Here is a 27796-nt window from a genome sequence, read left to right as displayed (position 1 = left end):
ACAGCTGATACATCAGTGAACACTACTGAAACTGAAGGTAGTATAGGTAGTCTTTTAAGTTCTTTTCTCCCTCACAAAGAAGTGACAGACAAGATAATGACGGTTAGCTGCTTGACAAGGTAAACAGAAGGTCAGAGTTTATAGAACAATGGTCCCTTGAGAAGGGGCTGTGTAGTTTGGACAGTTTCTATCTCAGTAGTTGGAGAAGTGATATTTTCAGTGACAGACTGCAAGTCACGTGGCCACTGAATAATAATAATAAAAAAAAAAGGAGCGTGTCAAGGGGAAAAGAAGAATAAACACACAAACTCAAAGCATCATAAAGGGGAAAAGCCAAGATGTCAAAAGGAGAGACGAAAAAACATCTTTAGTTGCTACCATATTGATACTAGAGATCTGGACAAAAAATTAGAAATGCTCATTTAGGTATAGAAATGTGTCAAAACTGATATAACTAACAGTGGGGGAACTCATGCAACTCATGTTAGAAATGTTCCAAATATAGTTCTTGTCTGTATATGGAAAGAAACCAGATATTATAGTAATAACAAGTTAATAAGAAGGCCGTTAAACTACTGTAATTAAACCTTGATATCTGCCGATTTCTTAGCTGCATGGTTCCAGTTGAGTTTTAAGCTACTGATGTAAATATTCAAACCTTAGAACACTGGAGAAGTCGCAAAGGCCTAGGAAAAAAGCTAACGTTGTACCAGTATTTAAAAGAGAAAAACAGAATGATCAGAATACCTATAGGGCAAGTAGCCAAAGACAGATCCTGGGCAAAGGCACAAAAATACAGGATACAAGTGTAAAATATTAGAGCAAAATTAATTACATTACCATGTTTTTATGGAAAAGTGGTTTTGTAAAACAAGATGGTATCAGGTTTGGTAGGATTTCAAGTTCTATTGGCAAAGTTAATTTGCCATACAATACTGCGGAAATAGCATAATTAAAATGATGACTCTGTAGAGAAAGGAGCGGAGCACTTATTAAAAGAATGGAAACGGCTAACTGGCAGTTTCCAGAAAAAAGTTATAAAAAGATTGAGAATCCTTCAGCCAACAGGTATGATTCTAGCAGTGTTCCTTGTGCTTCTGTTCTTGATCCAATGCTATTAAATATCTTCATCACAAGCCAAAAGAAAAGAAAATTACTACTGTTAAACTTGTTCGTATTCCAAAGATTGGGGTAAGGGACAGGTCAGCTATACAAAGGTATTAATCCTGCGGCAAGTGGGGGTCAAAAGTGCATTTTTAAACAGAGTCAAATGAAAGAATATCAAAAACAACAGACCATGTGTGTCACAAAGCAGGGCCATAACCTGGAGAACAGCTACTCTGAATGGATTTTGGGTCACGATGGATGAACAACTGAATGGGAGCTCCTAATACATAGGCAGCGAGTAAGTACCGACAGTGCTGGCACAACTCTGCACCACTGCTGCTGCCACCATGCATTGGGTCTGGCTGGGCTGCAGCCCCATGCTCCACTGTTGGCACAGAAAAATCACACTTCTGCCACCACCCCCACTGCTGCTGGGGCCTATCGCTGGCCAGGCTGCAGCCCTGTGCCTCACACCTCACTGTCAGTGCAGAAATCTGAGGGAGGACAGATGTGCTCCCCATGCCTCCCTGATGCAATGCAGTGGCTAAGACGGGTTAACACAAGCCTTGGCTGCCTATGTAGGGAACACAGATGTAAGAAGATGTTATTACCTTCATATACAGTATTAGTGAGACTATCGTGGAAAGGAGGAGTATGACCTGTTTAATTGTCTACACAACAGAAAAAAAAAAAAAGGATATTCATAAACTAGATAGGTTTCAAGAAAAGAAAAATCTATGAGAATGATTTAGTGTCTAGGAAGCCTGCCCTACAAAAAGACAAACTCATTATTAGTTCATCTAGGAGAAGGTCAGGATGTGACTTGATTGTAGTCTCTAAGTACCTACATAGCAAAAGATTTCCTATCAAAAAGACTCTTTAATTGGCAGACAAAAGATGCAAGATTCAATGGCTAGAAAGTGAAGATAGATAAATTCAAAATTAGAAATAAAGTGCAAATTCTTCCATTGAAACAACTTACTTCTGGACAAGTCAGATCTTTTCATCACTTGAAATGCTTAAAACAAATATTGGAAAAATCATTTTAAAAAAGGTTTTGCTCCAAGTTGAACCAGAAAATACAGAAGTTAATACAGAAGTTTTTCTCTGAAATTCTCTGGTTTGTGTTATTCCAAGATCAGACGAGAGAACCATAATAGTTCTTTTTAGCCAACAAAACTAACTGGATTATAACAGTATCTTGTCACAGCACAGTCTATAAAACAGCCTGTCTGATAAAAGTGTCCTTACCTGTTATACATTAGGCGTTTGAAGTCTTGGAATAAAGTGTCCTTGTTTTTGTCAATAAATCCAGTGACTGAGTAACTAGCAAAAGAAAAAAAGTAAGTTGCACAGCAGTCAAACAAGAGCAAAGCCAGCTGTGAGCAGAACATCTGTGCACCACCACCAGATTCAAGAGAGATGGGACTAGGCAACAGGAAAGAATCTATACCATCATATCCATCACTAATTAGCTGTGCAAAAACTAGGCAAATCACTTACATTCTGTACCTATTTTCTCCCTGTGAAACAGAGTAACACTTACCTAAGAAAGAACTCTGAAGTCTACAGATGAGAAACAGTTGGATGGGGTCCAAATCTAAGAGTGCACCTCAAAACACCTTATGCATCAAAGTTTTCCTGAGTACAGGTTCCAAAGCTCTACAAGTTCTATTTTTGCACATGCCCAGAACTTAATAATTTGGCACTCTCATATCTAAGCCCAATCAGGAACTGCAAACTAAGAATCTCTCCCCCACAAGTCCCTTAAAGACCTCTATCTGATGGACCTAGTGTCCACAGGACTGAGCTCTGCAGAAAACACAGCAGCCACAGAAATTTGCATTCGAAAGCATGACCAGAGAAAGACAAAGTGAGATTTTTCCCCCCCCTTTTATATCTGAGCTCCATGATTAAAGCACTAACCTAAAATGAGGGAGCTGTGTTTTATATCTCCCTCAGTCTGAAGAAGTCCAAAACCCTTATCTCACTTCCCAAGAGTGTCCTAACCAACTACCTTTAAGCTGTTTTTGAGTGGAGGCATGATTCACCATTCCTGTGGAAGCTGGGTCACTGTGCAGGAAAGAATTCAGGATTATCAGGTGGATTTATCCCAGTGGTGCTCAACCTTTTCCTCGCGCAGGCCAGATGGATGGTGCCCCATGCCCCAGCCCTGATCCAGATGTGTGGGGAGGGCAAGGGTGGCAGAGAAGCTGTAGCCCAGGTCACACAGGGAGAAAGGGATGCAGCCTGGTTCTGATCAGCAATATGCACCTTGGAGTTTAGGAATTTGGCAGGACAGGACAAGGAGGGATGCTATATTGAATGGTCATGGCTCCCCTGCCACCAAGTTACCCAACCTGGGAGAAACCCTGTGGGCTGGATACCAAGGCTCCATGGGCTGCATTTGGCTCATGGGCTAAAGGTTGAGCACCCTTGATTTATCCAATTATTGTTTCTGGCGTATTAAATTCAAAAGCAGTTCTGGCAGCAGAGGCCAGACTCAGAGTGCTCAAACTGATGGGCTAGACAGTCCTACTCTTCCCCAGCCCAATGAATCTCAAGGTTTTGCTTCAGAGTGACCCAGCATCAACAGGAATGGTGAACAGTTGCTCCACTCCAGAACAGCCTATCGTCAGGGACTAAGGTCACACTTGGGAGGCAAGAAATTTGGGTTCAAAACCTAGTCTCCCACATCCTAGAGGAACAATCAATGGATTGTTGTATAAAAAAGTGGGGGTATTATTACCACCACAACTACAATAATTGAGAGGAGTATCCCCACTCCCTATGAATCCCAGTATGACACAGGCACCTCCCAGCAGCTCAGTGGGAATTTAAACCCCAGGAAAGGGACCATATTCTAAAAGGTACACAACAATCTGAATATTACAGCTTAAAAAGCCAAATGAGAAAATAGAAGGGTCAACTTTATTTCAGAAACTCACATAACATCTCCAGCGTAATGCTTAATCCGAAAGTCTCTATCGAACTCCAGGATTTTGTCTGTCGCACAAAGCTAAAATAATTTTGCACATTGTTAAAATGAAGGCATTAAAATGCAATAATTGAAATTCCACAAACTTCAGGACAGAAAAGCACTCTGTTTTTCCCCTCCTCTCCCCCGATTGCAAAGAAACTAAAACTGTAAAATGGTATGCATTTATAGCTCTGCCTACAGAGACATATTCCAGTGCAAAAATTCCACTCCTTTGCAACACTATCTTCAAAAAAATCTGAATGAAATAAATAAGGTATAAATAAAACATGTATATAAAAATAAACCAAGATTCAAAAAACAGATCTTTTTAGATGAAGTCTTAACACCTCCAAACTGCTTTTATTAAAAAGAATATTTGCATAGATACAGAACTGTTGTGCTTTGAGTTCTATCTGTTCCCACTTTTTATTCTTCCAGGGCATCATGATCGTCTTCACAGGCACCTAGTGTGATATCATTAACGTTGGATGACAAACTTATTTAAGAAGCATTAGTCATTCTGTCCTACCACAACATACAAAGTAAGCTAGAGCTTTCACAGGTCAGTGATTTAGTCCCAAAATGTGGACAGAACTAGAACCATTTTCCTGTTGCCACATTTAGGAATGTTCTATATTACCATATTCTCTTCTGTATAACACACCCTGGAATATAATCCACACCTTGGTTTTGAAAGGCAGACTGTAAAAAAAACCCAATTTTTCCAAGCTATGGTTGCAAAGAGCAGGGATTGAGCCTAATCTTCAACCAACTCACCCACACTTTCCCACTTAAGCTGCAAAATAAGAGAGACCAGAAGCAGCTAGTAGACAGCAAAATTGCCTTAAAAAATTTTAGCTTGATTAATGAAACCAAGATCATTAAAAAGGAGAGACTGTCATTAACACTCAGAGTGAAGAACAATGAGCTGTTAATTCAGCCAACTCCCTCAGCTGCTTGAATAGCAGTACCACAGCTGCTACACTGTGGAGATGGAATCAACACAGAGTAGTTCTATCCCAGGGAGAAAAATCAGCTAAAGACAAGGATTCCCATTTTGGGGAGGAAAGATGTGCTATATGCAAGAAAACATGGAATGTTATATTCCCATGCTATAAGATGGATCCAGAAAGCTGAACAGGAGTCACTAGGATCTAAAAGAAATAATGCAACTACATTAAGAGCTTTTCTGTAAAATGTGAAACTAGCAAAGGAACTGACACGCACTCATTTCTAACACTTAGGTGTGGCTGGAACTTCAGTGGCCATACTCTGCTCAGGACAAGAGAACTGCACCAGAACCATGCCTTAATATGGCAGAGTGGTTTCATTTGACAATAGGCTCTTGTTGCAAAAAGCTTCAAGAAGAACCCAGTCAGATACATCTCAAACCTTTATTTGGACTTACGGTTTTTCTTTCCATTTCAAAAGCATTGTGTTAGCTTTTTTGGACCCAGAAAGTCTAGAAGCATCTGCCAGCAGAAATATTTAGGCAGTGAGATCTGGCCAAAAAAAGCCTGAGAAATGTCTAACTAACTACAGGCTTACAGAGCAAAGCAGCATTTCTTTCTAAGGCTCTCTCAATTCATAGCCTACATTTTGCTTGGTACCTTGTCTTCAAAGTACCCAACATTTAATGATTCCTAGTTCAAGTTATCTGAATGTGCTAGTACCATGTTTTATCACCTTAGATCAGATAGTAAATGTAAAATGTTTACATCAAAGTATACAACGTCTTGCTAGTTCTAAACACAAAGGTGCATCTGAAATTAATAAAAACATAGGCGGGGGTGGGAGGCAAGACAGAAAACATTATGGCAGCTTTAATACCAACTCTATCAACTTGCACTGATCATAGATAAATCACTTCACCTGTGACTGAGAGTTTCCCCAATACTGAAAGCCTTAGGAATTTGTTTAAGGTGCATCATCTGTGCACTTGACCAAGATCAGTTACAAATATCAGAATCTAAAGAAACCTTTTCTTGTTGAGAATAACCTGCTATTTATATCAGAGGGGTGCTGTGAGGAATAGTTAATAAATGTACAGAACTATGTTATTAGATGATTCAGAGAAACAGATAGCAAAATTATATTCCTAAAGCGAGAAAGCCATTTAAAAAACCTATCTCAATATTTATTAAGACAGTAAAAACCTTTGCCAGTCTTTTTCATGGTATGTCTGGGTTTCACCACAATAACCAAGACAGCGGAGCAAGAAGCAGATGATCAAAAATACAGTACACAAACGAGGACGGTATTATTTAGGGCATAGCAACCCCTTAGACCTTATCCAAACTGATGCAGAGTGCAACATACTGTACAGGAAAGCAGTAAAGCATCAACTATTCAGCTGGAAGATAGAAGCTATTCCCATAACATATTAACACATATATTTTAACTCTTTGGAAATATCTCCCTCCCAATACCTTTAATTTACACAGTATTTTAAGCTAAGGCATAAAGGAACCCAACAAACTAACATGAGTTCACAAGCCAACTAGGCACCAGATCAATACTTTAACTTAGCCCTAAAAAAGACTGAAACAGCTCTTACTTTTATGGGGATGTTAACTACCAGAAAGAGAAGGCATCAAGTTATTTTAGGTATTAGTTAGACATGTGATACCTACAAGCATGTTAGATACTCACATGGAAGGAAGAATCTGAGCAAGCCACTGATGTTCTGGGGATCAAGATTTCCAAAGTAATATCCTTTTAGGCTAGCTGAAATTGTTTCTTCCTACTAGAGTTAGTGTACCTAGCTACATGCAAGGCAGATGCATCCCTCCCTCTAGAAAGTTCATTTTTATAGTAGTATTCCTTCAGTCTATGCTAACAGTTTCCTAACAATGCCACCCTTTACTGAAGAATACCATAACTGGCCAAATTTCTGAATGTTTCCTAATGCAATGAAAAGACAACTCCTAAAAACAGCAGGTTGATCAGCAGCATAACTACAGTACAGCGAATATGGCACCAGGCCTGGGTGCTAACTATGAGAGGTTGCCAGAATCTTCCCCTCTGGGTGTCTTTACCATGGCAAGGGTAGCCCTGTGCTGCCCGAATAAAAGAGTGGCCCCACTCCCAGCAATAAACCTGGGGGATGGGGGACAAGTGGAACTGCATCTCCCAGACGGCTACATTTTCACAGCTGGTCTCCCCACACATCCCTCTCCTGCCCTGGCTTTCTGTATAGGGAAGGTCACATAGGTAGCAGCAGCATTCCCTGTGTAGAGAGCCAGGCAGGTAATGCTTCCCAGTCTCCCCCCTTTTACCCCCTGCCTCTGGCACTAAATGAGTTCATTATACCTCTGAGTTTAATCAGTTGTCTTTTCCTTTTATAATATCCTTCATAACCCATTTTATAACCTCCCTGCTTGTTTGGAAAACTCACTTCCTGGACACCAGCAAAGTGAAGGATGCAGAGCAGGAACAGCTATCTCCTTTATTGGTTAGCACTTCCAAATTGGTCTCATCTCTGAGATTACAGATTAAATGGAAACTTAACTCTCCCTCAGAGTTTAAAGTCAACTGGCAGGATAGCACTGGGAAGTTGTTGCCCAGACTATACTAATTTTAAAGATAATGTTTTATAGATATTAGAGTTAGACGGAACCTCAACAGATCAACAAGTCCAACACCCTGCCTGGGCAGGAAAGAATGCTGGAGTCAGATGACTCCAGCCAGATACCTATCCAGCCTTCTCTGAAAGACCCCAAGGTAGGGGAAAGCACCACCTCCCTTGGAAGCCCATTCCAAATTTTGGCCACCCTCACCATAAAGAAGTTATTTCTCATGTCTAACCTAAGGCTGCTTTCTGTCAGTTTGTAACCATTGCTCCTTGTTACCCCAAGAGGCACCCTAGGGAACAGAGCATCTCTGATACTTCGCTGCGCCTCTCTGATGAATTTATAGGCAGTCACAGGATCACCTCTCAGCCTTTTCTTGCAGAGGCTGAAGAAGTCCAGGTCCCTTAGTCTCTCCTCAGAGAGACCTGTTGGCCTGTAAACTCTTAACCATATGAGTGGCCCACTCTGGACCCTCTCAAGACTATCCACATCCTTCTTAAAGTATGGTGCCCAAAACTGGACGCAGTACTCCAGCTGCGGTCTGACCAATGCTGCTTAGAGGGGGAGCATCACCTGCTTGGTTCTATTTGTCATGCATCTGTGCTTAGCCGATGTGCGGTTAGCTTTGCTGATGATTTTGTCACAGCCTTAGGATTTCATTTCATTCCACACAGCCTTAGGATTGTACTCATTCACAAATATTAGCATTAGTAAAGGAAAGAATGTCTTCCAAAATCATGGGCCCCAACTATGCATGGTAGAAATAATGGCACATTGAGGAAGCTCACCAGTTGTTTAATCTAATATGAAGTATTCATAACATGAACCCTGACCTTAACTGCAGAATAATCCTGTAAAAGTGAAAGCACTGTTTACCAAAAAATCCGCATGGCAGACTGGGTGAAAGGTTATACTTCAAGTTAAATGCATTTAAGAAAATGCTACAATTTGGAAGAAGATTGTTTACCCCTTCACATTTCATTAAGACAAGCCAGATCTAACTCTGTTGTTTAATCAAAGTCTCTGGAGGTAGTCTACAGCATATTTTTGATACAAGAATGCTAATAATCTATTCCTGCTCTATACAGTAGAAATGACAATATTTTAACCAACAGATTTCAAACAAATGCATCTCAATAAAGATGCATGAATTAAATGTTATTGCATTATGCAGTCTGAGTGGTTCACAAGAACAAATAAATAAGGCCAGTGCCCACATCTTTTAGATACCAGCAAGTGACAAAATCAAAGGGCCTACAAGATTACAATTTTAAATGAGCATATTTTGTAGCTAGGGAGAAAAAAAAAAAATCATACAGCAAGAGTGTGGGCCATTTTCAGCGCCACTGTGCATTAGAACTGCTTGAGAAGGTAAGTCACATGAACTGAAACTGGATATCTATTGGTTATAAATGACATCATGATATGTCAAGATCTAAGATCCTGCTGCTTTTCCTTTAGAATAATTATTGGGGCATTGAGCATACTTTAGCTCCCTCTACTGGACCCAAAGCTTTATAACATTATTAACTAAGGGCCTTGTCACAGGACACAGGCACATGTTTTGATTTGAGATGGTACTAAGTATTACCATGCTTGCAACATGTTCAGTCATACAGTAACGCTTACTACAATCTTAAGGCACTCTAGACAAGGCTGAAGCTCTCCCCCTCACACCAAAACTAACCCTCAGCACACATCTACCAATGAGAATGCACAACCCCCATGCCCGGAGCCCATGCCCTCCCTCGCCAAATGCCCAGCACTGCCCAGTTGGAAAACACCTCCCTCTGGCATGCTGGACAAAGTCAGATCTTTGCTGCTAGCAATGGGCAGGAGACAGCACAGGGAGCTGAGCCCAGGAGAGGCTTCCGCAACCTGTCACTGAATCCATGGAGCGAGTCAGGTCTCTGCCACTGGCCATCTTGAACTGCATGCAGTATGGTGTGGGGGCTAGGACTGACAATCAGATGATTGTCAGTCCTAGCATACCACACCAGAATCTTGAAATCATATTATTTCCATGGAGCAGTTTGATAATAGCTGCACACATTACTTAATATGATGCGGAGATACTCCTCCCGCAGTTGTAACTTTGCTACAGTATGAGCACACTTAGCACGTTTTACTGCTGGAATGTGCAGGCGCTCACATTAAGTGCCGTTAACATGTCCTAAGTGTAATGCATGACATGGCCCTCAATCTAGAGTACAGAACTCTGTTTTTGTAACACAATGACAGAATGCCTCCAGTTTACGTCACTGCTCAAGCCCTTTCCCTTATCCCTTTAAGCCAAAATAACAAGCCATGTTCAGCAAGTATGAGGAGGTGGCATAAGCTTCTGATTGCATGCACCACCAAGTTACCTTTCTGCTGGAGAAATGAGCATGTTTCCCTAGTTTCTTATTAAGAGCATCAAGGAACATCTCATCCGTAACTTTTCCAACATTCATGCAGGCATCATCCAGAATGGCAATGATCCCCTTGTGCTGCTGCTCCACCAGGTCCACAATGATTTGGTTGTTAAAGTAATCAATCTGCAGAACACCAGAGTATAAATATAGGTTTTGGCTAAAGTGAGAAAGAAGTAGAGGTGTGCAGGTATTATGCACAGATCAGTAACCACACAGAATTATGCAAATAAGATTACATCATACTAATTTTCTAAACTTAAGCTACTGGACAAGATACAAGAGCTTAGTGCCCAACACCATCTCAAAGCAAATCTGCAAAGTGAGAAATTTTTATTTCATGAGACCCTATCTTTCATCTTCTGCCACAGTATACTATCGCTGGATTGACAAAATATGCAATTGTGGATCAGTGATGTTTTACAAGTCATAATTAAGAATCAGAACCTAAAAGTGCTCTACAGAGAGCCTATTGTCTCAAAACATCCTGGATTGCAAGAACACACATTCAAAATTCTTATTCTGAGCAGTGTACTTTTAATATTTGTTTCCAACTTGTAACATAAGCTTCATCCTTCATGAGGCTCAAGATAATTGAAAAATAGAATACCAACTACTAGAATTTAGACTATGTTCAAGCAAGCAAAAGTCTAATTATCAAAACTGAAAAGAAGGTTTAACTCTGCTTGGCTCCATCAGCAGAAGTCCCATTCATTCCAGTGGGGAGACAAAGAAATTTTGGTCCAGTGAATGATTTTCTTGTCAGGATACAGCAGTTCTGTAGACATTTAGTTCAACTGCTCAAATTTATCCAGTCACTACAACTAGTGGAACAGGCTAATTTGATGGCTAATGGACCAGGCAGAATCAAAATAATCCCCTTGGCAATCCCATATACACTTCTGTAATTGGTTTTTCCTCTGTATGCTGTACAAAATAGTTTTGTTATTGTAAAATTAGTGGATCAACATAATAGAAAGATCTGCAGCGCTCCATCTTTCATGGATTTCAGATTGCAGTACTTGCTCTATACAAAACTAGTATAGACTGCAACTTACCTACGGAGTCCACCAAAAAGGCATTGAGACAATTTCCCTTACACTGTTATAACACTGATCTTGTGATAGCAAGTGTGAACTCCATTCAGAATTTACTGTTCAGTTTTTCTGGACACTTGCAGGTCTCAGTTGCATTGTAAGACACAAGAACAAAGGAAAAATGCTTTCCAGCTACCCAAGAAATATGGGCAATAGGTATAAATATTCTTCCTGTAGCATTTCTCTAAGGAGTTCCCCCTATTAGATTTTTATAATTGGTTCAAAAGGCCTGGGAGGTAAGACCTATGCAGAAAGGCTAAAAGAACTAGGGTTATTTAGTCTGGAGAAGTGGAGACAGAGAATTTGGTAAGTCTTCAAATAACTGAAGGGCGATTATATAGAGGATGGAAATGGGCTTTTATCCATGACTTTAGGGGCAGGACTAGGAGCAGCGGGCCCAAGCTTCAAGAAGAAATTTAGGCTGGAGGTTAGGAGTGTGGTCAAGCATTGGAACAGGTTACCTAAAAAAAAAAAAAAATTTGGAATCTCTATCTTAGGAAGTTTTCAAGAACAGGTTTGACAACTGGCTGGGACAGTTCAGTTGCAGATGATCCTACCTTGAGCAGGACACTGGACTAGATGACCTCACAAAGTTCCTTGCAGCCCTACTTTCCTAAAATCCTATTGTATATTATCATGTTCTGATTTTTTACAAAACAAATCAATGCATTTTGCCACCAATTTTTTTTTAAACTTATACAGGATCAAGATTGTCACTGCCAAACTGTTCAACTGCCATCATCTAATCAAAATCTCACTTTATAAATCCCTTTTAAATGTCAGTTAAACAAATCATACCTTTTAAAACAGCTTTCTATTGATTTAATCAGACAAAGTACTATTGTCCAGCCTACAACTGGGGGGTACCAAGATGCCACAATAATATTTTAGAAGGTATTCAAGATTCAAAAACCAGGGGCATAGAAAATGGTTTTATAGATTTTCATTTAACCTCTTCCCGAGTCTCATTTGTAGGTAAGGGACCCACTCTTGAAAAAAAGAGGTCCAATTGATGCGAGGAGTTGATGTGGGGAAAAACTTCAGGACTGGGCCTTATGATAGCTCAGGGCTATTCAAATAATAAAATCCCAGGAGCCACCTGCCCACAGCCTTTTCCCCTCCTACTCCCACCCCCCACCCATTATACTGGATGTTCCCCTTCCCACCACTGTCATTGTACTGCATAGGTGAAATCCTCGCTTAAAGCTGCACCCCATGGGCATGATTTCCCCCCCACTCCCACTCACAGCCATCCCTGGCTGCTCTCAGCATGACCCCAGATTTACCTAGAGACTGGCTGCTATTGCAACTAGAGCAATGAGGGGAGCATCAGCTAAGTGAAAGTCCAGGGGCCGCACATTAAACCTTCATGGGCTGCATGCAGCCTGTGGGCTACCAGTTGGATAGGCCTGAAATAGCTCCTTAGCCTTTAAACAGAGCCCCATCTCCTGTCAGTTCACTCACATGCTTCCATGGGATCCCCTCTCGCTGGTATTCCTCCTGTTCCTGTTTCAGAACCAACTGAATAAACAGCTGCTGCAGCTTTTCATTGCAGTAATTAATGCAGAATTGTTCAAAACTGCAAAAATAAAGAGAATTGCTTAGTTTCATATTGAAAGAAAGCTGAAGCATCAAATTTCCTCTCATGCAAGAAACCCACCTATTGTTGTCAAAGATCTCAAAGCCATAGATATCCAAGACTCCAATGACTGTGTTTTTCCCATGTATCGTGGTGTCATAGTTCTTCACTTCAATTATATCATTGATGTGTGTCACAATCCAACAGAAAAGACGCTCATATATAGCCTGCAAAGAAACAAATATTGGATTTAATTTCTCATCTCTCATGCTTTCAATTTTGTTGCATCTACATGTCTGAGGCATATTACTCTATAATTCAAGTTTTTCAGATTTAACCTATATTTAGCGGTAAAATCCTGTTCAAAAATCAAACAGCTACAGACAAATTTTCAAAGCAGATTCTATTATTTTTATAAAGTGTTTTTAAAATGTTCACAGCACAATTCATGACAGTGGGTACAAGAGTCTGAACCCTGTTTCTGAGACATATCTAGATCCCATTCATTATTTGCTGTGTCTAATATGGACTTGTAGAGCAAAGACTTCCAGGATCTCAAACCCATAAGCTACAATGATTTGGGCATCTCGCAAAGCAACATGGGGAAGTTTTAAATGCTACTGCACACCTCAGTTCAGAAGGATAAGTTTTCCAAAAGGTGAAGCGTTAAAAAAAAGAAGGAGAGAGAGTTGAAGCTTGAGCCACAAAATATAGTGATTGGTATAACTTCATAGTTTTATAGTTGGTAGGATCAGAAGGGACCTGAGCAGATCATGGGCAGGAAGGATTACTGGGGTCAAATGACTCTGGCAAGGTGATTATCTGTCCTCCTTTTGAAGACCCCTAGGTAGGAGCAAGTACCACTTCCCTTGGAAGTTGGTTCCAGATCCTAGTGCTTCGGCTCCTGTTTTTGTTGTTTTGGGGGTTTTTGTTGTTGTTGTTGTTGTTGTTTTTGTTTTTTACACAACCAAGTGGAATCCTTTGCTTTATTTTGAGAATCACAGGACCCTATAATTTGTAGACCAAAGAATTACAGCAGTTGCATGTCAAAACAACCCCCCCAAAAGGGAACATATTAACCTTCGCAAAAGCATCCCTGCCATATGAGGCTTCTTGCTCAGTGTGCTGCTTGTCAATGACATCCCGCCCTGTAGCTACAGTCCGAAAAAGCAGGCCCTTCTCCACCATGTCAGATTTTGTTGACAGCAGGTCTGCGATGACGGACACAACCTTACTGTTTTCAATCACAGGTGTATCACCATCCACTGAAAACTTCAAATTTCCCTGTAGCAGGTAACAAAGAGAAGATTTGGTCCCCAAGCCTTTCAAATAGTGAGAAATAAAGTCGGAATGTGTCACCTTAGCTTCCTGTGAATGATTTGTTTTTCAGCTCATTAAACACAAATCATGCCTTTACCCATTGATGAATTGGGGCAGGAATGGGCAATTATTTGGGCTGGAGGACCACTTAGGGACTTTTGGTGAGCTCTTACAGACCGCATCAACAGCCACCCACCCCTGCAACAGTTCACTAAAACTCTCAAACGGTTCTGCCATTGCTGGGCCTGCTGGGAAGGGGAGTCCAGCCGCTGTGTCACCCCAGGCCAGCTGCATGCCTGGGGGTGGTGGAACCAGCCGCACATGCCACACCTGGGCTGCCCCCTGCACCTGAGCCAGGCAGGGCTGAGGGATCTGCCACAGGCTGGATAAAATCCCTTGGCAGGCCGTATTTTGCCCACTGATGAGTTAGAGCCTAGCTGACCTTCAGGTTCAAACCATTCCCTCACCTTCAGCAAGCAGCAGCACATCATTGACTAAAAAAAGAAGTTGATTCAATATTTAGTAGCATTAGATGAACATGACAAGTTTCCTACAAATTTGATCTGCTAAGAGCCCAAGTTCTGGAACCAATACTATACCTAGTGGGCAGATTGTGTGTGTGTGTACGTGTGTGTGTACGTGTGTGTGTACGTGTGTGTGTACGTGTGTGTGTACGTGTGTGTGTACGTGTGTGTGTACGTGTGTGTGTACGTGTGTGTGTACGTGTGTGTGTACGTGTGTGTGTACGTGTGTGTGTACGTGTGTGTGTGTACACGCACAGAGCTCAGCACAAGGAAGAGGGCTTAATGCTATTCCACAAAAACTGACATGAATGTTCTGGTATGTCTGTCAAGCTCAAGATCCCCAACATCAGTCATGCCCATCTCGCAGGGAAACTTGAGGTTAGCCCTGGCAGATACAGGAGTTAGCTTCTTCAGTCAAACAACATCCACCCCCCCAACAGATTCTGTGCAAAAGAACCTGACCTGAAGTACAAATAAAAATGCCTAGCCAACCTGCCACAAGCTCAAGAGCAGCTTACTAAAAGTCATGAGTAAAGAACTTACCAAGTGAAGAATAACAGCCAGAATTTTGTAGACAGTCTGAATTTCCTCTTGTTTGAAGCCTATTACTTTCATGGCATCAGATACTGCTTTGAAGTCTGCACTGTCATTGATGGAACACTGAGGAAAAACAGATTTTAGCCAATACTGAACCTGCCACAAATACTTTTTTCACCAGCAATGATATTGTTGGTGCAACATTAGACAGCTGTTCTGCAACACCTCACAAAACAAACATATTACAAACCAAATTACATTTCCTTAGAAGAGACAATGGCAGATCTATTGTTCTATGACAGACCAAGAACTTTTTAAAAGCATGTTCACAAAGTTAAATACCAGATTTGCAGCCAATACAGCTGTCTTTTGCATATCCATCCTTTACCCCTCAGAGAATTAATGGACTTGTGGAAACCATGTGGTCATGTAGTCAAAGATTGCATAAAAACTGTAGGCAAACATATCTGGATTTTCCCCACTTTTGGAGTACTGTATTTTCTCACATACAACATGCACCTTCCCCTCAACTCCCTCCCAGAACTGGGGTGCATGTCTTCAGTGGTGTAGAGAAGCAGATTTTCTGCCCAGGATGGAAGCATCCTGCTTTAATTCCCACTCCACAGTGCAGCAGTTGTGGCATTACTATTCAGGCAGCCAGAGGACTTAATAGTTCATTGTTCTTCACTCCACTGGTATTAACTAAGGGTCTACTCAAGTCATGATACCACATATTTTGTGGAAAACACAAAGTTAGGCAATTGTCTGCAAAACCAACTTAAAAAAACGAAAAATGTAATAAAAATAAAGTGGTGGTTCCCCAGTGGGAGCCAGTGGTCCTCTCACTGCCACTGCAGCCTGGGCTTGCAGCCACCTTGGGAGAGGAAGAGGAGGTAAGTCGGGGCAGAGCACCAGCTGGGGCAGCAGCATGAAGGGCATCAGCCACCTTGCCAAGAGCTGCTCTGCTTGGCTCCAGTTATACTCAAGATGGTAGCCACCCTCTCATCCCTCCTCCCCCCAACCAAGGCAAAAGCACCTACCTTAATGGGTTGTATTTATTAAAGTAAGCATAAATTAGTCAGTCATTCTAAATTTAAGTAAATTTAAGTAGACGCCTAGCGTTAATGACTCTCCTTTTTAAGGGTCTTGATGTTCTACTAATCAGGCTAACCTTTCTTAGGGCAATTCTGCTGTCTGCTAGTTGCTCCTAATCTGCCCCCTTCTATTTCACAGCCCTGGAGATTGTTTAGCAGTTTTCAAAATCATCGATCCAGCCATGAAGACTAGTCTTCAGTAGCAGATAGAGTTCCAGCTTTAGCTAACCAGGAAATGGTGGGCAAGTCAGCTGAAAATTAGGGCACGTACCTACTCTATGTGACCACAACTTTGGAAAAATCTTTTTTTCTTTCATTCTGCCTTTCAAAAACAAGGTGTGTATTATATTCCACAGCATGTGTATGTGAGAAAAGATGGTATTTGATTCTGTTACTGAAATAAAGGTCTTAAAGTGTAGACTCTGTACTAGCTGGTGAATAAACGGTTTGTTCACTCCTTTGTGGGGTCTGCAAGGTCACTAGTAACTTCATCCAACTACCATTTTGAGCTTATCAGCAGGAGGGACGATGGGCCTTTGCAAAGGGATCCAAAGGTCCATTCTGGATCAGGCCAAAAGGTAAGTTATATAACATCTTCAGTCTGAAAAGCATCACCAGTATATTCATTGCTGCCCCTCAGAAGAGCGGAGATAGGAAGGCATGCAGCATATAGGTTAGTTAACTTTACAAAAACAAAAGAAGAAAACAAAAAACAAAGTTTCCTTCCTGATCCTAAGTCCTGAGAGGTCCATCTGGAGAGGTCAAAACATAGCTTTGCACTGGGAAACAAAAAAAAGTATCAGCTACTGGTTAATGCTGACCAATAGCAAGTTCTGATGCTTTTGGATGTAGACTTGATCCTACTTAAATCTAACTTCTAACTAGAAAGCCCTTTAATCATCTTCATCTTGCTATGCCGTGCATGCAGAAACAGAAATTTCTATTTTTTCCCCTTCATACCCCTAATCATCAGAGCTGTCTAGGAAGATATAGGAGTGAATTTCCTTCTCCATTAAAGCCGACATTAATTCTACCATGATCCTGGAAAAGTTCACAAGAGCATTTGCCAAATGAAATTACATAGAAAAAAAAGCTGCAATGCCCATGTAAAAAAATAGGATCATTCTCCCAGACATGATAAAAGTGCATATAAAAATAGAAATCTCCTTTAAGTACTTGTTCAGATAGTTCAGAATCTTCCAATTTGCAAAGGCTAGAGGTAAGACTATGTACAGCCTCTGATGGTAAATGCATTGCAGCAGTCTGATTTACAGGAGATCGGTTTCTTACGCCCTCACTCTTTCCAGCATTGTTTGAGATTAAGAATAGGACAAAACTGTATCAACAGACCTATAAAGACAGTATGTTTACACCAGTATTTAGGGAAAAAAAAGAGAGAGAACCAATGTTGCAAACACTTACAATGGGGTAATTTCAATAAATCCAGGTTAGAGTTACTCCTGAAATAATCAGAGGTAAATGACACCCATTTACATTACAGTGGTGTAGAGGTAGCTTCTCTGCAGCTTACCCCAGTTAGCCATTTGCTCAACACAAACAGGCTCCCCTGCTACCTCAATGGTGAGGCACTGCAGTAGCTATTTTGTGCAGCTACCCTGGAAAGCTGCATGTATGCCTGCTCTCAATCCTTATATAAATTTATGCCAATGTACAAAACCAATGGTTACACTATGGTAAAAGTGTCTGTCCAAGTCTTAGGCTGGAAACTGATATGCACCACAGCCCCAAGTACCACCAGCTTTGTATCCCATCATCTATTCAGAGAAATGGCAATGTGGTCCTGAATTTTTAGATTGACCCCTTACTGCCTGTTCACATGCCAATCCCAAGCAGTCCACCCTCGCCACTACAATTCCAACTCCTGTACGGAAGAGGCAGGGCCAAGGTATAGTAACCCACCATGGCAGGTGGGCACTGTAGTCCTGTATTTTCCTGGTCTTTTAATGACGTGACTGGAATTCTCTTTTCTTCCTTCAAGGAAAGATACGCTATATGTACAAGTACAGTCAGTCAAAGATCATATGAGCAAAGTTTTGATTTTCAAGAGTGTTTTGAGACATGCATTTGATATCTTAATCCCCATTTTGGGGTAAGGTTACGGACGGCCTAGAGGAAAAGCTGTACAGGTCTGATTTGGTCCTTTCCAAATTTGTCTGTCATGTTGCCCTCCAGGAAGGGAGCAGGCAACCAGGCAGGCACTCGAAACCAAAAAAAGTTTCCTCATACGCAGTACACAAAAAAAACCCAAAATCAGCAGGATTGAGTTCTGTGATTATTCCAGAAATATTTAACTACGTGCAGGTAACTTGCTGTCCTCAGAAAAGGATAAGTTTTGCTTCCTCGTCTGCTCAAGGACCTCTTCTAAGAGTGTACTAGATGTCAGGAATGGAAACCCTCTGAAAGTGATGGCTGTACTGCATTATGCCCGCTTTGTCTACTTCCCCTGTAGGCACTAGTTTAGAATACTTGGTAGATCTTTCAGAGGGTGGTAGTATTGGGGCATCTGCCCCAACACCTCATACTATATTAGCAGCCTTGGTAATGTCCGTGTTACTGAGTCTAATCCCTTCATCTGTGACCAGAGAAAGTGGGGAGGGAATGGCCTAAATTCTGCTGTTAGGTCCACAATTGTATGACGTTTAGTGCCAGAACCCTTATTAAAAACCCAAATAATAGGTTGCACCTTTTATTATCTTCTCACAAGCCTTAAACTGTTGATATGAGGAAGACCATGAGTGCTTCTAGGTATATTTTCATTTTTTACACAAGTTACTTGAAACTTGTTGATAACAGCCTCACCTTTAGTTGAGCTCCAGCACGGATATAGTTGTATGAAGAGAGATCTTTCTGAAGGTGTAACGAACGCAGTACCTGATCAGAACCACCTTGGAGAAGCTGTACAAATAGCATAAAAAAGAAATCATGAATCAAAAAAAAATGTCCTCCAACAATTTTGGGGTTGGAGTACTAGCCCAAGTCATTTACTTATGACCAGTGTTTAATACATTCTGGTCCTTCTTCCTCAGGCTGAATAAGCATGATTATAACTTTCCATTTTGATTAATAACATGGAAACCACAGTTGTGGTATTTGAAGCCAGACAAATACTACCCAGTAGATTTTCAAGTAAGAAGCAATGGCTGGGCAAGCACTGTGGCTGTGACATATGCTACCTGCACCATTACACAGCCATGATAACAAGGGAAGGGCTTTCCAAGGAGATGCTTTCCACACGCTTGCTTTTGCAGGCAGAAAGACAAGTTTAAACCTCTTAATGTCCCCCTGTGCAGTTATGACATCAAACATATTTTGGCAAGCTGCAGGAGCAGACAGGTCTCACAGCATGTAGCAAGGAATATATCTTTGGAGATGCAACTTGTTAGAAAGGGACTAAACATACCATCACAACATGCTGAACAGAGGTGGCATGGTGACAGTTCTCTTTATGAAGAGAGAAAGAAGAGGGCTACTCTTGCAGGCCAATTCCTTTCCCAGCAGGGCAATGAAGGAAGATTTAAAATGTACTCCATTCCATGAAGTTACTCAACTCAGAATTTTAGGTGACTTACAAGAAAGAAGAGAATTGGACTTACAGCAAGTTAGTTAGTTAAAGCCCAGGCACAATACTATTGTAAATTCACTCATATGCCCTGTTAAGCTTATACAACATTAACACAGAATTGAGTATGGGGAATATTTCACCTTTCTATAGTCCTTTCCTCAAAAAACTAGGCATCTTCAGTCAGCTGCAGAATCTGGAAGAACATCAGCTTAAATGTGATTACAAAGGGAACCCTTCATGGAGTGCTCACAAAAGGAAAGTGTAATTTCCCATGGGCATAAGAATAAGTCGGCCGTTTTCTTGGTCTAAACAAGGCAGCCTTACCTGGTAAAAAGAATGAAAGCTTCGTTCTCCTGGCTGCTGCACAATCACCCGTGACTGTGAGAAACCAATACAAGATGCATATTTTTAGACACTGACAGTGGTGCTTCTTAAATACCCTCCCTTAAAATGCCAATACGATCATTCAGTACCATTAATAAAATTCCTCCCACAAAAATCTATTTATGAACATTATTAGCTGAGTATGACACAGGGCAGACCCTGATCCATGGGGAGTCAAGGTCAACCAGAAACATTCCACAGATGACAAAGGACAATGGGCTATTTTTTAAGCTCAGCATCTGCAGCAGCAGCATCTATAGCAACAATGGTAACTGTTTTCATGCAGAAGTCACAGAGTCTCATTTTTAGCATCCAATATAATTAACAGCTGGAAAACAGGAACACTACCATGTGACTACCAGCAAATGCTGCATATGGTAAACTCTTCTGCTCATACACTAAGACAGGCAAAGTAGTGGCACCTCTCCACCATTTTTCAAGTTACACCTTGCTTCTAACCAACCCAAAACCAATGTTTAAGAACAAGGGACAGAAATTTTCAAAGCAAGTTAAGTCCAAGTAAAATACAGCAGAAGGAAGATCATTAAGTTACACTGAAACTTCAAGGTCATAGTAATGATGCAACCACTGACCATTACGATATTCTGCAAGTTCAATGAATGCTGAAACCAATGAATGCATAGCAACATACTTTGTTTTGGGCAGTGTTATTTAACTTTGTTTAAAGCCTTCACTGGCAAATAGAGAATATTTTATAAGAATGAAATCATAGGGAACAGACTGACATTCACACCGATATGAACTCCCTTTACACAAGTATAAGAGTGGAGCAGACAAATATGCAAGCCTACATCTGCATAAGTCACTCCACACTGGGTAAAGTTGCTGCTCAGAAAATCAGGAATAACTATACCTAGTGTAAGTCACACCAGTAACTTGTGGTTGTGTGTCCACAGCTCCAGTCAGTTTCAGAGACCTCTTTATGAAGCACTGAAAAGGCATTTCCTGTCTTTGTTAACCAAATAAATCCATATGCAACTTCCAAAATAACCCATTTTTAAATTAAAATAGAAATAGGAATAGGATGGCAGTCAAAAGCACTTGATAAAAAGGCTTTATCTATGGCTTCATGGCTTAAATCAGGGATGCTAAGCCTCTGGCCCATGGGCCAGATTCAGCTTGCAACACCATGTCATCTGGCCCATGGGACTCCCCACAGGTCCAGAATTGGCAACAGGAAATCTGTGCCTGCTCCTGTACTGCCAAATCTCCAGACCCATAGAGAGCCTTGGGTCCTACGTGCTGGATCTAGCTCCCAATCCCAGCACACAGGGCCAGGAGGGAGCAGTGTTGGGCAGGCAGGACCCAGTCCTGTGTAGGGGGTGAGCCTTCAAGACCCAATCCTGGCATGCAAGGGGCAGGAGGGAGCAGCATCAGGGTCACAAGGCCCAATTCTGGCATTCAAGGCAAGGAGGGGGAAGAGCCAGGCCCCAGGACTCAGTTTGGCCCACAGACTGGATCTACACCACTCATGTGGCCCGCAAGGCCAAAAAGGTTGAGAATCACTGGCTTAAATCATAATGCTATACAAAAGTGTCAAGTGTCAACACTCAGTATATAAACATCAAAATGTTTATTCTGAAAACAGACTAGAGAAAAAAGACAAGTGTAATTATTAAATGGGGTCAGACCTATACATGAAAGCCACGTGATATTAAAAAAAAAAAAAAAAAAAATCCCTTCCGAGAAACTGAGCTCATTGTTCTCTCGCATGTTTGGGGGAAGTCTAGGTTTCATGTGTCCCTTTTTTTAGCCACTACAGTCTAGATGCCAAAAAGGCATTGTTGTCATCTGTTTCCTGGAAAATGCAATATAAAATTGACAGATGACCATGCAAGATGATGGCGTCACTTCAGTGTAATATTTAAACAAATACACTGCTCTTTGTATGTATACAGTGAAATCTTCATGTTATTTTTTGACCAGTGAGATCCCAGTGCAAGGAATTTCTGTTGGAGGCGATTGTAGAGATGTTTAATTAATCTCAGATTTAATTTTAGGATGCCACACACACACACACACCTCCCCCTGCAGAAATTCTGTGATGGAAAGAGTTCTGAAAACAATAGTTTTCAAGGTGTGTGTTGCACTAAGTTAGTATCTGTATTACAATATTTTTTCAGTTATACTTTTATTGACTCAGAGCAATTAAGGTCTAGATTTGAAACATCCTCATACAATACATAATAAACTACTTGACATAGATTTGGGAGGAAAACAACCCATTTTGTGTTTTACAATGTGCAATAATAAATCCAAACCTTGCACTCCACATCTGAATGCAGCTTACCTTTTCTAGTAAGTAATTACTGATATGCCCACCTATGGGGTCTCCTTTGAAATCAAAGTTGATATCCATGTATTTTCCAAATCTGCTGGAGTTGTCATTACGGTTGGTTTTGGCATTGCCAAAGGCTTCCAACACACAGTTGGATTTCAACAACATGTTCTTCACTCTAGTTTATATATACGAGGGAAAACAGAACAGGACAAGTCCTCAAATTGGGGATTCCTAGATTGTACAGTTAATTTCTATTGACAAACCATTTATAGGGGAGGATTTCAACAACAGCAAGACTGAATTGTACAACTTACTCCCTGAAACTAGGTGTTAACTTACATACGGGCAAATATGCATGAAGTGCCGTACTATCCTGGAACACTTCAGCTCAGTGGGAAATGTTAGTCAGGGTCATGTTAGTGGGGCATGGTAGTCTTCCTCCGAACCCCTGAGCATATATCTTAACAAGCAACTTCCCATCTTTCTAGTTGCAGGATACTGACAGTGCTCTCATCCCCTGGCTTAACCTGTAGCAAATTTGGCTGTTTTGATGTTTTGAGCATTATGCCTGGTAGTTGCGTGTGAAAGTAGAGTTTGCTCCCCAAGTTTAAGACCAAGTTAAGCAAACACTTGTCTAGGGTGGTTCATCATTTCATAGTAGTTTGGGGTCAGAAGGGACCTGAACAGATCATCTAGTCTGAACCCCCTGCCACTGGTAGACGCACACGCTGGGATCACATGACCCCAGACAGGTGTTCGTCCAGCCTCTTTTTGAATTTACCTAAGGTAGGAGCTAGGACCATTTCCCTAGGAAGTTGGTTCCAGATCCTAGCCACCCTAACAGTGAAATAGTGCCTCCTAATCTCTAACCTGAACCTATTCTCCAGCAGCTTCTGCAGCGACTGTTCCTCGTCACCCCAGGTGCTGCTGGGGGGGAATATGGCCTTTCCTATTTGCTGCTGATCTCCCCTAATGAGTTTGTAGGCAGCCACCAAATCCCCCCTCAGCCTCCGCTTGCTGAGACTGAACAGGTTCAGGTCCCTCAGCCTCTCCTCATAGGGCCTGCCCTGTTGCCCTCCAATCAAGTGGGTGGCCCTCCTCTGAACCCGCTCAAGGCAGGCCATATCCTTCTTAAAGTGCAGTGCCCAGAACTGGAAGCTGTACTTCAATTGTAGCCTGACCAATGTTGCATAAAGGGGGAGTATCACCTCTCTGGGCCAGCCTGTCGTGCATGCAAAGATGCATCACAAGGTACAGTTGGCTTTGCTGGCTGCCGTCTGGCATTGACTCCAAGATGAATGAGCCGTCAATGACCCCAAGATCCCTTTCTGCCTCTGTGCTTAAAAGGGGGGAGCTCCCCAGCTTATATATATGCTGTGGATTCCTTCTCCCCAGGTGGAGCACCTTGCATTTATCTACACTGAACCCCCTATTACCATCTGCCCACTTCTGTAGTCTGTCTAAATCTAATTGCAGCCTCTCTCTCTCCCTTCAAGCGTGCCCACCTCTCCCCACATCTTGGTGTCATCGGCAAACTTGGACAACGTGTTTTCCACCCCTCGTCCAAGTTTCCGATGAAGATGTTGAACAGTGTAGGTCCCAGGACTGAGCCCTGGAAGACCTCACTATTCACATCCCACCAGGTCGAGTACAACCTGTGCACCACCACTCTCTGGGTATACCCCATTATTCAATTTTTGACCCATCCAACTGTGTAGGCATCAATGCCACAATTGCTCAATTTATTAATGAGAATGGGGTGAGAGAGAGATGGTGTCAAAGGCCTTCTTAAAGTCCAGAAAGACTATGTCCACAGCGACACCATCATCCAGGGATTTAGTTACCTGGACATAAAAGACCATCAGGTTGGTTTGGCAGGACCTGCCTTTGATGAACCCATGTTGATTTCCCTTGGGCATAATCTCCCCTGCTGGCCCCTCACAGATGTGACCCTTGATAATTATTTCAAGGATTTTCCCCAAGACCAATGTGAGGCTTATGGACCTATATTTTCCTGGGTCCTCCTTTCTCCCTTTCTTATAAATGGGGACCACATTAGTTAGTTTCAAATCTCCAGGCACCTGGTCTGTAGACCACGATTGCTTATACAGCCGGGCCAAGGCCACAGCAATGACCCCTGCCAGCTCTCTCAGCACCCATGGGTGGAGGACATCAGGGCCCACAGATTTTAAAACATCCAGCCCTTCCAGAAGATCCCCAACTACATCCGCGCAGACCCAAGGCCTGGCAGTGCTATCCCCAAGATTGCCCCTACCTGTGGTGGGAGAGCTGTCCTGGTCCCTGTTCAGACCAGATGATCCTGCCTTGAGCAGCAGTCTGACTAGATGCCCTCCTGAGGTCCCTTCCAGCCCTACTTTCCCATATTTCTATGACTTCCTGCCTTCAGGCTCTAGAATAGGCAGGGGTGGCAGGATTTCCTGTACAATGTACAGCTACAATGTAGGGGCAGCTGCTTTCCCTGCTCCCAGCCTCCTTCACCCTCACTAGTGTGAGAAACCTGTGCCACTGGAGCCTCTGGGGACTTTAAATCCCTAAATCAGATGAAATTCCCCCCCACCCCTTTCCTTTCTTGCTCATAGGCACATCTCTCCCCTTCCTCTTTCTGCCCCCTCCCCTGCCTCCGGCTGCTACTTTCTTTCTTGCTTAGGGGCAAAGAAGCTCCACAACCAGCTCGGCTGAGTGGGGTCTGAGTTCAGCTGGGGAGGGAGCAGCAGCAATAGGGTGTAGTTCCCCCCCCAAACACCCGGCCTGGCCCTACGACAGACAGAGAAGGAAAACTCCCTTTCTATCCCTGCTGCTGCTGTGCCAATCCTCAGATAAGCTTGGTCCCAATGCATCAAGCAGGACTCTTGTGTTTCCCTCCCTCTGGGACAGGGGAGAAAGGCAGGTCGGGGTAGGGAGGAGGTGTGCCTTTGAGTAGGAAGGAAAAGGGAGAGAGGATTTTCACTTGCTTTAGCAACTTTTAAAAAAAGTCTCTGGAGGCTCCCCTGGTGTGGTAGAATCTGAAATGGGGGTGCAGCTGCACCAGAGTACCCCCTCTGGATCCATCTGAGAATTAACTTCTGCAACCGATCAGTAAACTTGAACCTGAGCCCTTGAAGTACTAACTCATTCATTCAGTCAATCTCTTTCCTGACAGGCATGTCACTTGCAAGCCTGCTCCAAGCTCAGTTTAGTTTGCATTGGTCCGTAAAGCCAGAATCATTGTTATGAAAGCCTTTTCTGTGTCCAATGGGCACATTTAGACATTCTGAAGCACAAGAATGTAAAATGCCGAATTGAAACAAGATTATATTCCTTTCATGAAACACTTCATTGCAATGTACATGGCCATTTGGTTCCATGAAGTTTAAGTTGTTCAATATCTAAACAAGACCTTGTAATCTGTTCCCAAGTGTTGAAATTAAAGGGCTGGAGTTGCTCCTGACCCTTGTACCCAATTGTCTGTTAACAATCTATTTCAGTTTCCAAGAGTCAACAACTTTGCCTGCAAAAAAAAGATGAAGTGCCACGACAACTGCATGCAATTATAAAAGAAATGCAGATGCCCTGGCAATAAACACACCAGAAAAAACACAAACATGGCAACAGAGCAATCTTCTTCCCCTGTGTTTCTGGGGGGCTCTTACCTTTCCACCTCAGCTCTCTGACTGGGATTAGTGATGGCTGCTATGTACTGCATAATGTATTTACTAGCCTCTGTTTTCCCAGCTCCACTCTCACCTAAGGAAAGACAGCAAAGGGTACCATAAGCCAAGAAAAGAACAGAAGCCAAGGGAAATCACTAGTCACTACAGTCGTGTCTCATTTCTATGTTAATAGCTTAAAAGCATTTTTGCCTTTGAACTGCTTTTTAATATCATTGTACCCTTGCCTGGTTGCTAATTTAGAACCAGTGATGTATGATTTCACAGGTTTGTACAAGACCTAGGAAGCAGAGGATCAAAAGGAATATTGTTATAAGAAAAAAAATGTTGGCACACACAGGCTTGCGGGTAGCCAGGCAGTGAAGTCTAATACAAGAAACTAGTGTTCAGCTGCTATCTTGGTCTATTGCTTCTAAGGCTACTAGAGCATAGGGACATCATGGAAATGAAGTACCAGGATCCGGATGGCAACAGTTCACAGCACAAGCTTCTCCTTTTGTTTTGATGGCCAAACTAATGGCTGTGGTTCTAATGCTACAGAAACAATAACCCTAGTCACCTAAGCTGGGGGAGACAGTCACTGCTCTCAAAGAGAAAAGGACAGGACTTAACAGAATTTCTTCTAAACCATTCAGAAAAGAGACGTAGCAAGGGGGGAAAAAAAATCACTTTCAGCTTATTGCTACACAGAAACATAGATTGAACTAGATGTTGATACAAGCTCTTGAAAACACATAAGGGAATTGTCTTTGAATTACACACATGCAAACAGCATACAAATTAAGGGTCTAAAAAAAGCAAAGTGTTGACATTAGCCAATTTGTTCTTCCTCTCCTTTCCTGCTGGAGTATCATAAGAGGGTCAACCATTTCTCAAGTAACAGGAGTGACTTTTCCAGTTTACCTGATATTACAATGCAGGTGTCTTTTGATCGTCTCTTCATGGCCTTGTAAGCAGCATCTGCAATTGCAAACAGGTGAGGAGGTCTCTCATACAGTTCCCGTCCTTTGTACTGATCAATCATGTCACGCCCATAAATGCTCAAGTTTTTGTAAGGGTTCACAGAAACCACCACTTCTCCAATGAATGTGTAGATCCGTCCTTTTTCAAACCTACCAAGGGAGAGACAGAAGGAGTTAACTGCTGATATAATACTTGAGCATTTGTATTCTGCAATCAAGCTGCCCATTTGGTGAAATAAATCCTCTGAACTAAACTATTTCCATTGCCTGACAATATTCAGAGAAGGTAATAAAATGGTGCTAATGAAACCTATATGGTACATGTCACTCCAGGTATCCAAGAAACAAGACTGTGAAATCAGAACTGGCAATCAGATCCTACAAAAAAAAAAAATTGATTACTGTTGCACTTGAGAACTTTTATAAGGCTGTCTTTACTTGGTACCAAGGTAAAAGCGATTAAGTTTAGAATCAGACTTCACTTCATTCTACACATTTCTCAGTCAGGTTCACCACTCATTCCAGTTATTTCCATAACAACTTGTGGCCCCATATAAACATCCCAGGTTTTCCATACCATCTGCAAAACAAAATTTTGCTTTCAAGAGTTAATTACACGGAGCTCCAATACATGGTCCTGCCTGACCAGAGGAATGGATGTCTTGAAGCACTCTGG

The 27796-nt window shown here is 41.9% G+C and overlaps 1 protein-coding gene across 1 annotated transcript in view; it reads right to left on the bottom strand.

Moving 5' to 3' along the window:
• Positions 1–27796, bottom strand: part of MYO1D (myosin ID) — a 262183-nt gene that overhangs the window by 172211 nt on the left and 62176 nt on the right. The window contains exons 2-13 of the mRNA XM_019554086.1: positions 27062–27270; positions 26141–26234; positions 22500–22665; positions 20129–20182; positions 19042–19137; positions 15134–15250; positions 13827–14030; positions 12828–12973; positions 12632–12746; positions 10026–10196; positions 4056–4126; positions 2359–2433 (exon numbers count right to left, since the gene is read on the bottom strand). Of these exons, the coding sequence (XP_019409631.1) occupies positions 2359–2433; positions 4056–4126; positions 10026–10196; positions 12632–12746; positions 12828–12973; positions 13827–14030; positions 15134–15250; positions 19042–19137; positions 20129–20182; positions 22500–22665; positions 26141–26234; positions 27062–27270 (1518 nt within the window). The remainder of the gene's footprint in view (positions 1–2358; positions 2434–4055; positions 4127–10025; positions 10197–12631; positions 12747–12827; positions 12974–13826; positions 14031–15133; positions 15251–19041; positions 19138–20128; positions 20183–22499; positions 22666–26140; positions 26235–27061; positions 27271–27796) is intronic.

The sequence above is a fragment of the Crocodylus porosus genome, unplaced genomic scaffold, assembly GCF_001723895.1.
Source record: "Crocodylus porosus isolate Cpor-Errol unplaced genomic scaffold, CroPor_comp1, whole genome shotgun sequence".
NCBI lineage: Eukaryota > Metazoa > Chordata > Crocodylia > Crocodylidae > Crocodylus > Crocodylus porosus.
The sequence above is the reverse complement of the archived record's forward strand: the minus strand, read 5'-3'. Positions and strand labels throughout refer to the sequence as shown.